At 36.6% G+C, this 16458-nt stretch overlaps 2 protein-coding genes across 3 annotated transcripts; one reads left to right on the top strand and one right to left on the bottom strand.

Annotated features, from left to right (window-relative positions):
* The first annotated feature begins 3 nt into the window (after nt 1-3).
* On the top strand, nt 4-4117 carry LOC135079980 (ATPase ASNA1 homolog). The gene is made up of 5 exons (XM_063974627.1): nt 4-221; nt 302-407; nt 510-695; nt 3125-3262; nt 3373-4117. Exons 1-5 carry the CDS (start codon nt 106-108, stop codon nt 3829-3831), a joined length of 1005 nt encoding a protein of 334 aa, XP_063830697.1. The 5' UTR covers nt 4-105; the 3' UTR covers nt 3832-4117.
* A 253-nt stretch (nt 4118-4370) lies between these two features.
* Nucleotides 4371-12402, bottom strand: LOC135079979 (uncharacterized). Of its 2 annotated transcripts, XM_063974625.1 has the most exons (10): nt 11696-12402; nt 11446-11575; nt 11110-11331; nt 10769-10795; nt 10213-10463; nt 9889-10040; nt 8782-9806; nt 8518-8709; nt 7006-7145; nt 4371-6462 (listed from the first exon to the last, which is right to left on the bottom strand). In XM_063974625.1, exons 1-10 carry the CDS (start codon nt 12230-12232, stop codon nt 6289-6291), a joined length of 2850 nt encoding a protein of 949 aa, XP_063830695.1. In that variant the 5' UTR covers nt 12233-12402; the 3' UTR covers nt 4371-6288. The 2 variants fall into 2 exon arrangements, with proteins under 2 accessions (XP_063830695.1, XP_063830696.1); XM_063974626.1 differs by lacking the exon at nt 10769-10795 and having other exon boundaries at nt 11696-12400.
* Between the last annotated feature and the right edge of the window lie 4056 nt (nt 12403-16458).

A 16458-nucleotide genomic window follows, 5' to 3' on the forward strand; every position in this document is an offset into this window, starting at 1 on the left:
CGTGTATTGTCACGTCACTTCTGTCAAAAACTGATGGTGGGTGATTGTTAATTTTTCGATATTTTCATACTTTTCCTATTAGAATTGATCTGTTAGCTGATAATAATGGATGAAAACAGTTTTGAGCCCTTAGAGCCTTCGCTCAAAAACGTCATCGAACAAAAGTCTTTGCGTTGGATCTTCGTTGGTGGAAAAGGTGGAGTTGGAAAAACTACATGCAGGTAAGTTAAAGCCCTATTTTCACATCTATGACTAATATTTACTGTCTTACTTAAATTACAAACTTAATTTTGTATTACAGTTGCAGCCTCGCGGTTCAATTGTCCAAGGTCCGCGAATCTGTGCTTATTATATCAACAGATCCTGCTCACAACATCTCAGATGCATTCGACCAGAAATTTTCTAAGGTAATGATGTGATACTGAAACTTTCTCTTCCAATATATACTGTTATTTTATATTGTGTTACTGGTATTCAGTGACGCGTTAAACTTATTAATTTTATTGTAGGTGCCAACAAAAGTTAAGGGGTTTGATAACCTCTTTGCTATGGAAATAGACCCCAATGTGGGGCTCACTGAGCTGCCTGAAGAGTACTTTGAGGGGGAAACAGAGGCCATGAGGCTTGGCAAAGGAGTGATGCAAGAAATTGTGGGAGCCTTCCCTGGAATTGATGAAGCTATGAGCTATGCCGAGGTAATGTGACTCCTATACTAACAGTTAAGAACATTAATTTTATCATAAATGAGTGCTACAGTTAGTTAGGCTGGGTTGCACCATCTTACTTTACTTTGACAAACGTCAAAAATCTGTCCAACTCAACCAAAGTTATGGTCAAAGTTAAGTGGTGCAACTCAGCCTTAAATTTTCAAAGAATAGTATTGTGCATAACCTCGTAAGACCGAAGAGTAAATTTTGTCGACTTCTAAGTATCGCCGAATGTGCTTTCAAAAGAACGAATAATTTGAAGTCGTAAACGCCGAGCACTTCGAGTAAAAAATTTTCTATGTTAGAGATTTTCTTTTGCACTCATATTTTCAGGGACCCTATATAATAGTGCATAGAGCTTATTTTAGGTGAAAAATAATAAAAAAATGTTTTCTCTTAAAAGAACATTCGGTATTAAGGACTTTAAAAAGAAAAAGTAAATAAATTGTATTTTATACTTTAAAGTAAAACATAAATGTAACCTCCTTAATAAATTAATACTACATAAAGATACAATAATGATATTAATAAATGTAACTGAAAAGGCACAAGTATTTTAATTTTATTTAACCTCGTAAGACCGAAGAGTAAATATTGTCGACTTCTAAGTATCGCCGAATGTGCTTTCAGAAGAACGAATAATTTGTAGTAGTAAACGCCGAGCACTTCGAGTAAAAAAATTTCTATGTTAGAGATTTTCTTTAGCATTCATATTTTCAGGGGCCCTATATAATAGTGCATAGAGCTTATTTTAGGTGAAAAATAATAAAAAAATGTTTTCTCTTAAAAGAACATTCGGTATTGCAGACTTTAAAAAGAAAAAGTAAATAAATTGTATTTTATACTTTAAAGCAAAACATAAATGTAACCTTCTTAATAAATTAATACTACATAAAGATACAATAATGATATTAATAAATGTAACTGAAAAGTTGCAACGGTTTTAATTATATTTAATGTTCCATAATTAGTACTTTTAAAAGTACTATCGGTTTTATAATATACACTAATGATAGGTTAGAATTTATAAGAAGTAAAGTGAATATTCATGTTAATTATAATATTTACTAAACTAAAAATCAGTATGTTCTCATGGTAAATTTTCTCAATCATATGATAATTTTAAAAGTCCAATATTCAATTCCATCTTAAAAGAAAAAATATACAAAAACAATACTTTCACCATCAAGACCGAATGTTCCTTGCAAAGAACTATTATTTTCAAACGAAAAAAAATCTTACAAAACTACTTCAAATTGGGAAAAATATTTTTTTTGCTTGTTAAGCAGTATTTTAACTTAAATTATACTGGTCAGTTTTGCAATTAAACTACGTTTACGTGAAGAAAAAAAATTAATCGCTCATCACGTCTTCTTCGACGAACCACCCTGTCAAAGAAAAATGATAATTTGACAGTGACATTTTGTTTTTTTTATATTGATAGGTTCGGATACTTAATTTTGAATAGTTTAAGCCATAGAGTATCACTCTTTTTTTTCGATAGGCGCGAATTTTTGAACTTAAATTTATCGCTAAAGTTTTAGTTCCTCTGAAGGCACATCCGGCGATACTTCGAAATCACCTCCGAAAATGTCTCGGCGTTACTGACTACAAAGTTTCAGTTCCTTCTGAGGCACATCCGGGCTTACGAGGTTAATGTTTCATAATTAGTACTTTAAAAAGAATTGTCGGTTTTATAACATACAATAATGATAGGTTAGAATGTATAAGAAGTAAAGTGAATATTCATGTTAATTATAATATTTATTAAACTAAAAATCATAACGTTTCTCATGATACATTTTCTCAATCATATCATAATTTTAAAAGTCCAATACTCAATCAATCTCAATAGAAAAAATATACAAAAATAAAACTTTCACCATCAAGACCGAATGTTCCTTGCAAAGAACTATTATTTTCAAACGAAAAAAAATCTTACAAAACTTCTTCGAATTGGTAAAAATAATTTTTTTGCTTGTTTAGCAGTATTTTAACTTAAATTATGCTGGTCAGTTTTTCAATTAAACTACGTTTACGTGAAGAAAAAAAATTAATCGTACATCACGTCCTCTCGGACGAACCACCTTGTTAAAGAAAAATGATAATTTGACAGTGACATTTTATTTTTTTTACATCAATAAGTTCGGATACCTGATTTTGAATATTTTAAGCCATAGAATATCACTCTTTTTTTTCGTTAGGCGCGAATTTTCGATCTTAAAATTATCGCTAAAGTTTTAGTTCCTCTGAAGGCACATCCGGCGATACTTCGAAATCACCTCCGAAAATGTCTCGGCGTTACTGACTACAAAGTTTCAGTTCCTTCTGAGGCACATCCGGGCTTACGAGGATAAACAACAGGAAAACAAATTCAATGGAAACAGCTATTTTTACATAAATATTTTTAATTTTAGGTAATGAAGCTGGTCAAAGGCATGAACTTTAGTGCAGTTGTGTTCGACACGGCCCCAACTGGCCACACACTGCGTCTACTCTCCTTCCCGCAGGTCGTGGAGCGAGGGTTGGGCAAATTGATGCGCTTGAAATCTAAGGTAAACTTATCCAAAGTAACTTTAATATTTCTAATAAATAATAACATTGATTATGCTCGTCCTCTATCAGTATTGAGAAGTTCTAATGCTTTTTAAAATTATTTCTTCAGGTTGCACCATTCATCAATCAAGTCGCAGCACTGTTTGGACTTGCAGAGTTCAACTCTGACATGTTCAGCAACAAAATGGATGAAATGCTCTCAATTATCAGACAAGTGAACACCCAGTTCAAAGATCCCAATCAAACAACATTTGTTTGTGTTTGCATCGCCGAGTTCCTATCATTGTACGAAACTGAGCGCTTAGTGCAAGAACTGACGCGATGCGGTATCGACACGCACAATATTATCGTTAACCAGCTACTACTGAGATCTTCTGCGCCTTGTGACCTCTGTGCAGCTCGCCATAAGGTTCAAGAAAAATACTTGGAGCAAATAGCTGACTTGTATGAAGATTTCCATGTCACCAAATTGCCACTGTTGGACAAAGAGGTTCGTGGCGCGGCAGCTGTCAACTCATTCTCCGAATACCTCATCAACCCATACGTTCCACCGTCACCCACTACATGAAGTCTTTAGATCCGATTACTCGTGACAGAACTAATAGATTCTCGTTCTGTTTGTGGTGGTTTCATCTCTTTCCAATTTCATGCCAGGTAAGTGTGAAGGTGCTATGAGTCACAAGTATTACTGGCCTTGTTGTAGCTTTGATACAATTTGTGATTATCGTATGCCTGCATACATCACCAGTTGCGACATTATCCATGTATTTGTGTCTATATTGTATCATATCTTTGGATGGATTTGTATATTATTCTATTTACTTAGTATTAATAAATGTAATATAATTCTGAAATGGAATATTTTGTTAAATTGAAACCCAATAAATACTATAATAAATATTTTATTTTAAATCATAGAAAATTTCAAATTGCATTCAAGTTTTTTTAAATGTTCATTATTCACAATATTATTTTAACATTGCAATAAAAAAAGCCTTTGGTGTCTTAAAAAAATCACATAGTTCAAATTTACAATACCAGTTTTCCAAATAAAATGTTGTTTTACTTTTTCTTTTCAACATACAAACTTACAACATTATGCGTCTCATTATGGTATATTATAGTATATGGCAGTTTTATGTAAATACAGAACAGCATGTGGCTACATCAGCAATATTTATTACAAATATTTATTAATTCATTAAAATAATGGTCTTTTGTATAGTAATTGAATAAATTAAAACTACTTTGTACATCAATAAGTACCTATTGTACATTTTCTAAGGCTGTAATTTTAAGAAAAGCAAATAACATCACTATAAAAATTTAAGTTGAGTATAAGTCAACATTTTAATATAAAACGATTAATTCTAATAAAAAATTTAACAGCCCCATGGCAGTGTTAATACGCTCAATAATACTTAAGATAATTATCATCAATGCTTTGGACAAAATTCGTTCAACATTGCAAGAACAACACAATTTATACAACCAATTTTCAGCATTTTAAAAACCCATAGCTATCACATACTATAGCTAGCGTAGTACAACAAATCACACTCAATAACATTCCCCTTAAAAAAGTATAAAATCTTGCATATTAGTTTCCACGCAAAAAACTCACTTGCCATTTCAAACAATTGTAATAAGTACCTTACATAAAATATCTTATTACATTTGACAGAATTATGTAATAAGTTAAATTAAAAAATGCGTGTCACATACCTACTTATTCTTTGCAGTAGTATTTTATATTTCCGCATATTATGCATGCAGCATGTAATAATAATATCTAATATGCATATTGGTCTAATAATAATAAGTAAGTAAAATCTCTTTTACTAATAAATACTGGTCTAACTAAAAATATGCATAAATAAAATTAAAAATAAATGCTAGTGTAAAATGTATTATAATTTTATAGATAGGTAATATTGTTTGCAAAATGTTTGTTAAGCAAAATATTGGACATTTAAAATATCAGTGGAACAAACATAAAGATTAGGTTAGGAGTAAGTGCCATTGGCTGTACAATTAACATAAAAGTGAAACACAGTGCCCCGATTGCGCTAAATATTTTCAACTGCAACGCGACTAGACGACGAACTAAAATCACAAATTCGTATCGCGGTGTCGCTTTGACAGCTAAAAAATAAGGTGTTCGGACTTTCATTGGAAAGTGATTAAATCCGTTGTTTCGTCTTTGTTTGCGCGTGAACTTTACCGCGATACCGAATTTGCACCTCGAAGCGCCAATGAATTGGAGACGTTAAAAATTAGCGCAATCGGGGCACAGGATTATGACACTTTAAACTGTAACTTTAACCCCTATAATAATATTAATACTTGATCCCAAAACTATACTAATGCAGTTCTAAAATCCGTATGAAATAATTATTGCATATAAGACCTTACTTTTTACTTACAGTGTACAATAGAGTCAAGAGGTCAGAAGGTTTTAAGAAAGAGAACTAAAATTAATTTCTAACAAAATAAAAACCACTAGCTAAGCTCTGTAGCTAGAATACAACCCATAAAAACAGAAATATAATGTATTATGTTAAAACTTTCAGATTTTATCGATTTTTTTTACTAGATTTACTAGCTGTACAGTGAAACTTATTCACAAATTTCGATGCCCCATAGACGCCCATAGTTTTAAAATTGCTACAGATACTTTCCCAAATCCGGGGTCGAAAATGTCACATTCGTAAAGACCATAATCAGATTTTATGAAATACCTGCCCCCCTATACAAACGTGACAGTTGTAATGTCGACTCGCCTTCACTCCGGCTTTTTTTATAGTTAACTGCTATTGCATATCATACATCAGACTATACATTCTTGTTGTAAAATATAGCACCTTTACAACGACATGTTAAAACGCCAGTGTTTAGCTGCGCTCCCTAAAGCGTTTTCGAAATTCAAAACTATCACGAATGTCACTTGTTTCGGCCCGCTGCGTCTACAGGCATCGGATTGTGGACCTTATCACTAGTGACGTAGTTACCCAAGCCGCTTGGGTCAGCTGGAGCGGTGGGCGGTAGGGATGTGCCACGTGGCTAGTGCTGCGCCGAGCACGCAGCCGGCTAAGGCCGCTGCGCAGGCGCCGCTCTCGAATAACAGCTTGGGCGTGAACACGCCCCAGATCATGAGGTGACGGCAGTGGATGGTAGCTGACATAGCGCACGCGAACACCTGGAATTGGAATTGAACTTTATTGCGCGTGAAAGAAGGTGCGGAAGACGAACTTGAACATAACGTTAACGGCTGTTGTGTTTCAGCAGTTCGAGGTAAAATAGTCAATTCTGTGGTTGAGGATGAGGATACAGGGTGAAGCTAGCTTTCCGTCGGCCTGATTATCTATACGAGTTGCAGGCCAAGAAGAGCTTCCCAGTTGTGTTTAAATACTGTTGCCTTGTCAACATGACATGGCAACATTATTCAGTCAACTTCTGAGTTAAATCTTATTGAAATTAAATTAGTACCTACTATTTCTCTACTTAGTGAATTAGACTAATTGATAGATTTGAGTTCATAAACTACCTAGATCGTAGATCGTGTTATTTATTTTTTGTGTGTGGTTTTTGGCGTGGATACGGAACATTAGAAAGATCCTACACTTCCTGTCAATCAAGATTTCCTGTCAGGAAAAAGGCAGATAATTTTTAGATTTTATCATTGTTTTATCAATATGACAAAAGTTCGATCATCAAAGGAACCTCACATTACAATACTCACTCTAATAGCAAAGCAGAGCGCGAACTTGAGGCACAGCGAGAAGACCGCTGCGAGCTGTGTGCGCGGGCCCACGTTGGAGGCGCCTGTCTTGCCCCACAAGGCCAGCAGTGGGACGGCCGCGCCGAACATTAGCGGCATTCCTAGAACCAAGGTAATAGGAACATTTATCGATTTTGTAGCGAAAAGAACAAGAAAACCTTGCTTTTATGCGATTAGGCAGGTAGGTGACAGTTTAAGTGATAGATCCCCAGGTTATGGTCCGGTTTCCACCAAAGCGGAGCGGAGATATATCGGGCTGTCAATTTTTTCTATAGAAGGCAACAGCGGCGGCGGTGACGCGCTGAGCGGAGCCGCGCGGACCGGAGAAAAGCAGTGGAAATAATGAAATCTGGTTCGCCTTTGTGGAACTGGAAACAGGGCCTAAATGCTTACTGTTATATTTTCTTATTGGTATAAGGTATTGTATATCTACCATTCGCTTTGTACTGAACTTATCGATACTTAGCTTCAAATTCATCTTATTTTCTGATAAATTTTGCAAGAAGTTAGTTAGCTGGATCATTATTATGTGATACTAGAATACCATCTTTGTCAATAAATAAATAAATAAATAAATACCAGTTGCTCAATATGGCACACAAATGTCTTGGATAAGAAAAAACGTAATCGTTTATTCCATCGAAAATGCAATAAAGAAGTCGTAAATAATGTCTATAAAATGTCCATCGAATAAACCCCATTTCTTTCTCGGTAGGATAGAAATAGCTAGAAAGAATTAAGTCATCCTACATTTCCAACAGGAACGGCTCATTCCGATCTATTAGGCAAAAGAATTATGATAATTGTCTGACGCACTGCGCTAGCGACAACGCGGCAAGCAAAATGAGGTCACGTAGATTTTTATCACGGCTGATAAAAATACGGCAATCACACTCACGTTAGAGAAAATTACACACTTGTATTTGAGTAAGATTAGACATTTTATTAAATAAGGAAACAATCGTATGAGGCAATTCGACATGCTTGTGTATTTTTTTTAAGATCCGACTTATATGAAACCAAGCATATTAATATTCGATGAGTCCGAAGTGTGTAGTCGATTGTAGTAGACTACACTTTAGATTCCATCCCTTACAAATAAGTATGATGACGCGCTGATAGCTAGCCTTCATACAATAGCCTATAAAGTCTAGGGTAAGAAGCATATTAAACAGGTAAAGAACGGAGCCAACCGCAAGTAGCTATGTGACAAATACACACGGATGTCCAAGTAATAATTAGTAATAATTACTACAGATCACAGAAACCAAAGGGAGATGTGGAAAGGGGGCGGGGCCAGTGTCGCAGCAATATGCCCAAAAACAGAACACATTGGTGGCGACGATCTCTCTAGATCTCTATGGTCTACGCAGTCTGGGGCCGCACGCGTACGGTCTTGCCCCACCCTATGGGAAAGAAAAGAGTAAAAGAATATAATAATAATAATAAAGTTTGTTTATTTCTGAATCTTACCAAAGAGATCAAGGGACACAAGTGTGGCAGTGATGGGCGGACCGATGGCCAAGTAGTTGGGGTCCCCCGCATGGAAAGCCGGGGCCCACCGCACGTGACCCAGCGTTGCATGGTGCCCTGTCCCATAGAAGAAGTATGACGCTAGAAGTGCCCATGCGCATGCTACGCTTGAGCTGCACCGCGTTGATAATGCTGAAAATAAAGGATTTATTATTCAATAACGTCTTTGTAAATGTAATTATTGTTAGGTATAGTAATACTTACAAAATTTGGTACTCGTCGAGTTCTTCTCGGTTGAAACAATAGTCAAGACCAAAAATCCAGTCAAAAGCGCCAGAGCAGCTGAGGGCGCGTACGATGCTCCAAGGACCAGGGCGTTTGCCACGTAGAATAGCAGGCCACAGACGGTCAGAGGCAGGGCCGCTCCCTGGCCGTCCCTTCTCCAGAGTAAAGCGAACATCGTCGTAATAACCAACCATGATCCGCGAGCTAGCAGTCGCGATCTACTTGGAGAGCCCAGGGAACCCCAGCCGACCGCCCAGTGCGCGCAAGCGAACAACCCTGATAGCACCACGCCGTACCCTCGCCAACCCACGTGACGTCTCGCCACTGCCACGACGGCGGCCACCGAACCCAGCGCCAAAACTAACGCTCCTCGCGACGCCTGCCCCGACGGCACACCCTCCCCTGCTGTCCAACAATCCCCCTGCTCCTCTCTACATCCCCTATACGACCTCGATACTGCCAACACCACCCCGCAACACGCCCAAAGCGCTATGACCTTAATCGTCCCCACATTCCACGCAATCAAAGCCAAAACCGACAGCGATAAGAAAGATAGGCCGGCTCCTTCTTCGATTATGTAACTGTTCGACACTAGAACCGCCGCGGATGCTACTAAAGCCGCCCTAGCGAACCTTTCGTAAAACAACGAACGACCCTCATACCATCTTTGGGTTATGCCATCCCAGTGCATTATGACGAGGGTGCACGAAATCGCACCGGATATCAATCCCGTACTCAAAATTATGGCATGTTCGAGATCATCGAGTAGCTCGAAGAAATAGGCACTGTAGCACACACCTACACACACAGCCATCGCTAAGAATCCCGTCGGGACAAAGGTACTAGCGAACACTAAAGGCACACGATCTATTGGAAGACCTTCTGTTATTAACCAATTGAAAAATATAGCTAAAAGGAGTAGCAGCAGTGCTCTTAACATGGACAGAGAGTCGAATTCGACCCAGACTTCTCTAAAAACGGCGCGGGCATTCTCAATCAAGGCCCTGAAACAAAAAATATACCTAGTTATGATATCTTAAGGTTTGAATTCGTGAAGCACGATTATTAATCAGAAAAATTTCTCACCTGACATCTGCAACATAATTTGCTAACTGCTCCTCAGTTTCAATGCTTGACGCCTTATCAAGTTGTTCTCTGGTAGCATTAATAAGTTGAGCAAGTCTATCCAGAGATATCTGCTGAGATTCTTCGCCATAACGTACCAAATACTGCCTTATCTGAAATCGAAAGCATTTCTTAAAAAAGTATTTTTTGAAATGCAAGTTATTGGTTCAGAAACCATTGAATGGTGATAATGTTCTATTATCAACTGTAGTGCATTATTGGCTATTGTTATATATTATTAAATTACACTACAAATCTATGTCAAGATATACCAAATGTGCTTACTTGTTTCAAGTTATTGGTAATATGCAGCAATGTATGGGATACAGACATTGTAGGCAACACTGGGAGTAGCAGGCTGCCTAGAGACGGCGCCGGAGGAGGTCGGCCTAAAGCCGCACTCAACGTCGGAGCCAAATCCGTTTGTTGGACCTCAGCTCCAATATTGGACGGAGAACTGTCTCCACTCAACCCACTTCCTCTATAAGCGAACATAGCCGCTGTCCGCTCTGCCTTACTCTCCCCCCCATGATCACCTGGTAAATGAGAATTAAATTCATATTTTTATGTGCTAAAAATATAATCGAAAGACACATGCAAAATCCTGAGCTTTTCACATTATCTACGAGGAAAAACACTAGCTTTAAACAATCATAACTCTCTCTATAGCATATAAAAACAAAATAGTTTGATTTCGCAAATAATAACATCATAATAAGCATAAATATTATGCTTTAGAATCACACACATTAGCAAATGATTTAACAGAACAATTGAAAAGTACAAAGATTTGTTAAACTCAACCATAAAGTTTCTATTTCAAGCCACTAGAAGTACCTACCCTCCGAATCTTTTCCTTCATGTGAGTCTAAAACAATATGAAAATGACTTTTTACTTTAATCATAGTATTTATATGTCTTATTCCTTATAGCAACTTATACATTGAATAATTAATAAATAGAGCAATAATTTAATGTATAAAAAGATGTTTCATTAAACCTTATCATAGAGCACAGATCATAAGGCTACAGGGCTCAGATCTCATCTCAAATACAATATTAATGATATGATTTGACATACACTCTACAATCTATAACCACAATTTTCCATTTGGAAAGTCTCAATATAGCTGTAATGATACAATGATTTTGAAATAAATGATCCAATCATCAAATAAACACCTGTTTCTGTCATGCCGTGGTCTCCCACCACATACAGGAGAACGTCTGGAGGCAGATCGTCAATGATTCTCTTCAACCGCACATTAGTTTCATCCAGTTTCCTTGTCATCTCGGGGTGGTTTGGACCATACCTGTGACCCGCGTGGTCCACACCCAAGTAATGAGCTACAAGCAGGTCCCAATCATCTTTCTTCAGCTCGTCGTATATTTTTGAGTCCACTTCTGTAAAGTAAATTTTAGACCTAAACAAAGTGTATATTATTATGTAGATCACAAATTTTTGCTTCACCTTTTATGAATAACAAGTTTATTTTTAAAAAAACCTGCTTTTCTTACCTTTATCCACAGTGTCCAAGTCCCAGGTGTGAAAAGAGTACATGGCATGTGACCGCAACCAACGACCAGGCATCAAACGGGACCATGTGTCATCACCAAGCAACACCACTTTACCACCACCTTTAGTTACCTATAGTAAATAATAATTATATCATCAGAAGATTGTAACTCCATGCTGTGTCATAATATAGTTAGTCCTTGCCCAGAGGAAACTAAACAAGCATCAAGAAAAAGACAACCAAAGATATACCTGATCAATTAAATTGTCCTCCTGTAACTCCATTGCAGCAAAATTTGAGCTGGCATCCACGAATGTCGGCAGAGAACCGGTCACAAGAGCTTTAATTCGCTGAAGCGTAGTGGTTGGCGGGTCAGCCATGAAACGAAAGAGACGCGTGCGCTCCGGCCAAAGATCTAAATTCTCCTTCATCACAGGCAACCGATTCTGATAAGGTAACGGCTTCTCCAGGCCTTTATCATACTCAGTAAAATCATAGCGCAAAGCATCTACTAAAACTAATACAACCCTAAACTTTGTCGGCACGCACACGATTTCTGACCCGGGATTTGCCAGCAACCGATGAATTTTGTCCTCTTCCTTACATACTTCTGTAGAATTTCCCTTCTCCCATCCATCGCAGCCAATTTCAGTCAGTGGCACACATTTTGTAACATCACTCAGGGTTTTTCGGGATAGCAAGAAACCATGTCCAAACATCAAAACTGCAGAGAGAATAAGATATGCAAACCAAATAAGATATAAAATATAATTCCATTTTTCTTTCATGGTAGATTTCTTGTTACAAAATAACTAAAAGAATATATTTCCCCATGTGCAGAATTAAGGGATTTTTGGTTGATGTGAGCCGCCCAAACCAAACTCGCACACGAATTTTCGATTAAAATTTTGACAACACTGACAATTTGACAGACGTCGTCGTGACATCGTGACATAGTGACATAGAGAAGAGACCACAGATGAAGAGATGGGTCTAGACAAAGTGCAAATTATAATCGCAAACCAGTCGATAAGTGGTCGAAAAGCCCCTTTTTTGTATGGAGTTTTGACGGATTCGATTTTCGATTCGATCAAAAAGTGCGTTTTGTCTAGGGGGGCAGCCCCCCTAGACAAAACGCACTTTTTGATCGAATCGAAAATCGAATCCGTCAAAACTCTATCATGAAGCTATAGATAAAAATGGAGGCCACACTCCGAATACCTACTTGAAGCACAACCTTTGTATCACTATCTCGCTCTCTGTGGGCAGACTCTCTCTTTCTAAATAAACAAAAAATTTTAATTTGCTCAAAGTCAATAAAACTTAATGTAAAATCTTTATTTCTTGACATAGGTATCATTAAATGTTAAGTGTAAAATACTGGTAAAACGTTTTATGAAGAAATTACTGTGAAATATGTTTACAAATGATCCAATGTCGGAAATCACGAAATAAACACTTACGCGTGGAATCTTAAGTCATTTCCAGGACACCACGTACTACCGCAACCACGCACTACAATATTTTGCACCATTTCTTGTGATAAAACAATGATTTTGTCCTGTAAAAAATCTCAAACGAAATTAACTGCATAATAAACAAAATAGTAAACAACCGCCATGATGGGCCGGATTGGGCCGATGTTGCCACCTGGTACATTCGCCAACACAGTAAGCCTAAACGGCAAACAATTTTGTGATTTTTAATTTAACTAGGTAATCGTAGTTCAAATATCTAATTATTTATTTGTTTAACTTCTGATTTGGTTAGTGAATTGGCTATTTCGAAGAATTTACTAGCAGATTTCAATAAGGAGATAGCAATACTACAGTCCACACTAAAAAGAGAGGTCGACCCACAGAGAGCGAGATAGAGATAAGTAGGTATTTGACTCAAGTTGTTGTTCCAAGTTTGGCCTCCATTTTTATCTTTAGCTTCATGAACTCTATACAAAAAAGGGACTTTTCGACCACTTTTCGACTGGTTTGCGATTATAATTTGCACTTTGTCTAGACCCACTGTGCGGTCCGTAATGCGCTAAAAGCGTTCTTCTTCTTTTTTTCTTGTTGTTGGCAATACTCGTCGAGGCCGACTTGATCTGTGCAATTTTTTTTAAGTGTTATTTTATTTACATGTATTTTAAACTATGAAGGGGTAAAGAATTATTTAGAAACTAAATTAAAAAAATAATTATGTTCAAAGTCCTTCCTCCAGGCAGGCCGCAATCACAAATTGAGGAGTCTAAAAAAAATTGGTTTCGCTAAATACACTGAGCAGTGCCGGACTTGGAGACCCTTCCTCCATCTTGAAACAATTAAACTTTTTAAGGCTTGCCATAAGCCAGACCACAGTAGATAAATCAAACAGTACGGAAGCTTCATACAAACGCTCGAAATCAGACTCACGCACACAGACGCACGCTTTACACGAGCTCTAAGCGAATAGACTAAGAGCTAGTGAACGCCAGACCTACGTCATTTTATAAAAGCTGAAAGTTTGTCAGCGTATGCTCCCAATATAGGATATAAAGTTGGTGAATTATGAAGTTTGGGTCGTGGTGGCTTTGGGAGCTACCCTAAAAAAACTGTCTGGCTAGGAGTTGGAACTGTCAAAACTGTCTGGCTGTTGGGCAAAATACTTCTAATTATTGTCCAAATATTATACATAAAAATTAGATTTAATGGTATAACGTTAGTAGAATTACAGTCTATTGAATATACAGAAAAAGCCACCGTAAAAGTTAGACTTACGTTATACTATAAAATCTGATTTTTATGTATAATATTTGGGCAATAATAAGAAGTATTTTCCCCAACAGCCAGACAGTTTTGACAGATCCAACTACTTGCCAGACAGTTTTTTTAGGGTAGCTCCCAAAGCCACCATGACACAAACTTCATAATTCACCAACATTATATCCTATATTGGGAGCATACGCTGACAAACTTTCAGCTTTTATAAAATGACGTAGGTCTGGCGTTCACCAGCTCTTAGTCTAGAACCTCGCAGTCCATCCGTCGCGAGTGTCGCGCGCGTTGTGTTTTTAATAATAATTTTATTGCATGCGCTGTCCGCTGTATTTTTAAAAACATGGCACGAGTGTATTGCGTAGTATTGGCTCTGTGCACGATTACAGCGCCAACTAGCGTCCACAACTTTGTGGGCTCTGTCACATTGACATTTAGGTCGTCTATTTGTGAAAAAATATCGAAATGAAAAAATAACAAATATTTTCGACTAATAAATTGTTGTGATACCACGATTTGGGTGGAAAAAAGGTTTTGAAATCATTTTGGTCATTCAAATCAAATGAGGTAAGTCCAAAAAGTGTGTTTAATTTTGATTGTGTCAGGGTTTGTTTACTTCATTTATAGTTGTAGTTTTACAGTAAAACGAAAAGAAAAAGCTACTTTAACGGTTTCATTATATAACAGTAAATATATTTAAATGTTCCTGTATCGCTAGTTATAAATTAAACATCGTTTTCAGATCGAAATGAGTATTGTTTTGAAGACCGGGTTTGTGAGTGTTACAATATCAAATTCCAACCACAAAGCGTATTTAAAGGAAAGTTGTTGGTATTGGCTGGACAAGTCCGAGATGTAGAAGAATTAAGAACAAAACAAGGGCAGAGTTCAATAATTCACGCTCTCATCATAAGGCAAACATCTGTGCACAACTACTGTGACTTATTTTTGTACTACCACGTTGTATAGTCTAGTTATTTCCAAATTGTAAACGGCTATTAAACCAGACCTATCGAAATACAGTCCACTCTTTTATTTAAGACCCTTTTCATGCGATTAATGAATGATATTAAAATGTATTAAGTAGAATCGCTTTGCCATTGACAGATACATCTGATGACAGAGCTTACATTATTTCTACTTTTGACCACCATGAGCGCTGCGATAGATTATGTTACCCCCACCTAGTACTTCGCACCCAGCGAATACGGCTGCTTGAACTTGGCATCTTCAAAACCAGAACTTTCATTTTTTAAACTTCGTAATAATTCTGAATTGTAAAAATGATTAAATATTACTTTTTAAATAAAGTGCTTACATCTGATTTTGTAATAGTTCTTTTTAAATTATGTAATTACGCTTTTTAACAATTTATGTGTTCTATTTGATAAATTAATTTGCTCCGCGCGCTTTTGTACTAAGTGATGAACTGTATTTAAAATGAGGCAATAGGTATGTGAAAGTAAGTATCCGGTATTTTATTTATGAGAATAGATCTTCTACCGGCCTCTAATAGAACTTAATCAATTTATTCGATTATGTATTCGATCATTATAGAACCTAATTAACGTTTTATTTTTTTGTTAACTACTTAGTCAATTAATTTATTCCATTAGGTATTTGATAATTAAAAAACCTAAATACACGTTTTAATAAATAAGTAAGTAAGAACCTTATTAATTTTATAAAGATTAAGAGTGCCAACTCTAACACTCAGTTGAAGTGTAGGTATTTAACTCGCCGAAAGGGCTAAGTTACCGTACTGCTTTAGCTCATATTATATACAGTGTGTCCGGGCATGTAGTGATCAAACTTTAAGGGCGTAATCTATGGACAATTTTATCGATGAAAATACTTCAATTTTGGGACTTGACCCATTTCTCGCAAAATTACGAGGATTTAAGTTTTTAATTTTTAGTTTTCACCTCTTCCTTCAAAAACAAGTGAAAACGTGGGTAGCTTAACATTAATAAGTAAATATTTTATATCATGCGATAGCCAATAAAATTATCTATTAGTAGAAGTAGAAAACGAACACAAGTTTCATACATTTTAAGGGAGTAAGAATTGATTTAATTAGAAAAAAACATGACTTTTTTCACTTCTTTTTCAGTTATTTTCCAACACAAGAAAAACCAGGTCGTTAAGGCATGTTTTATTTGCATGGTATTATTAGTATTTGAGCTATTCTACAAAACGAATGTAAATTTATTAGTCTACGTCTATTAGTTTCGACGTAATTGTTGAACAAAGATACTCCTTCCCAG

This window comes from Ostrinia nubilalis, chromosome 17 (assembly GCF_963855985.1).
Source record: "Ostrinia nubilalis chromosome 17, ilOstNubi1.1, whole genome shotgun sequence".
In the NCBI taxonomy this organism is placed as follows: domain Eukaryota; kingdom Metazoa; phylum Arthropoda; class Insecta; order Lepidoptera; family Crambidae; genus Ostrinia; species Ostrinia nubilalis.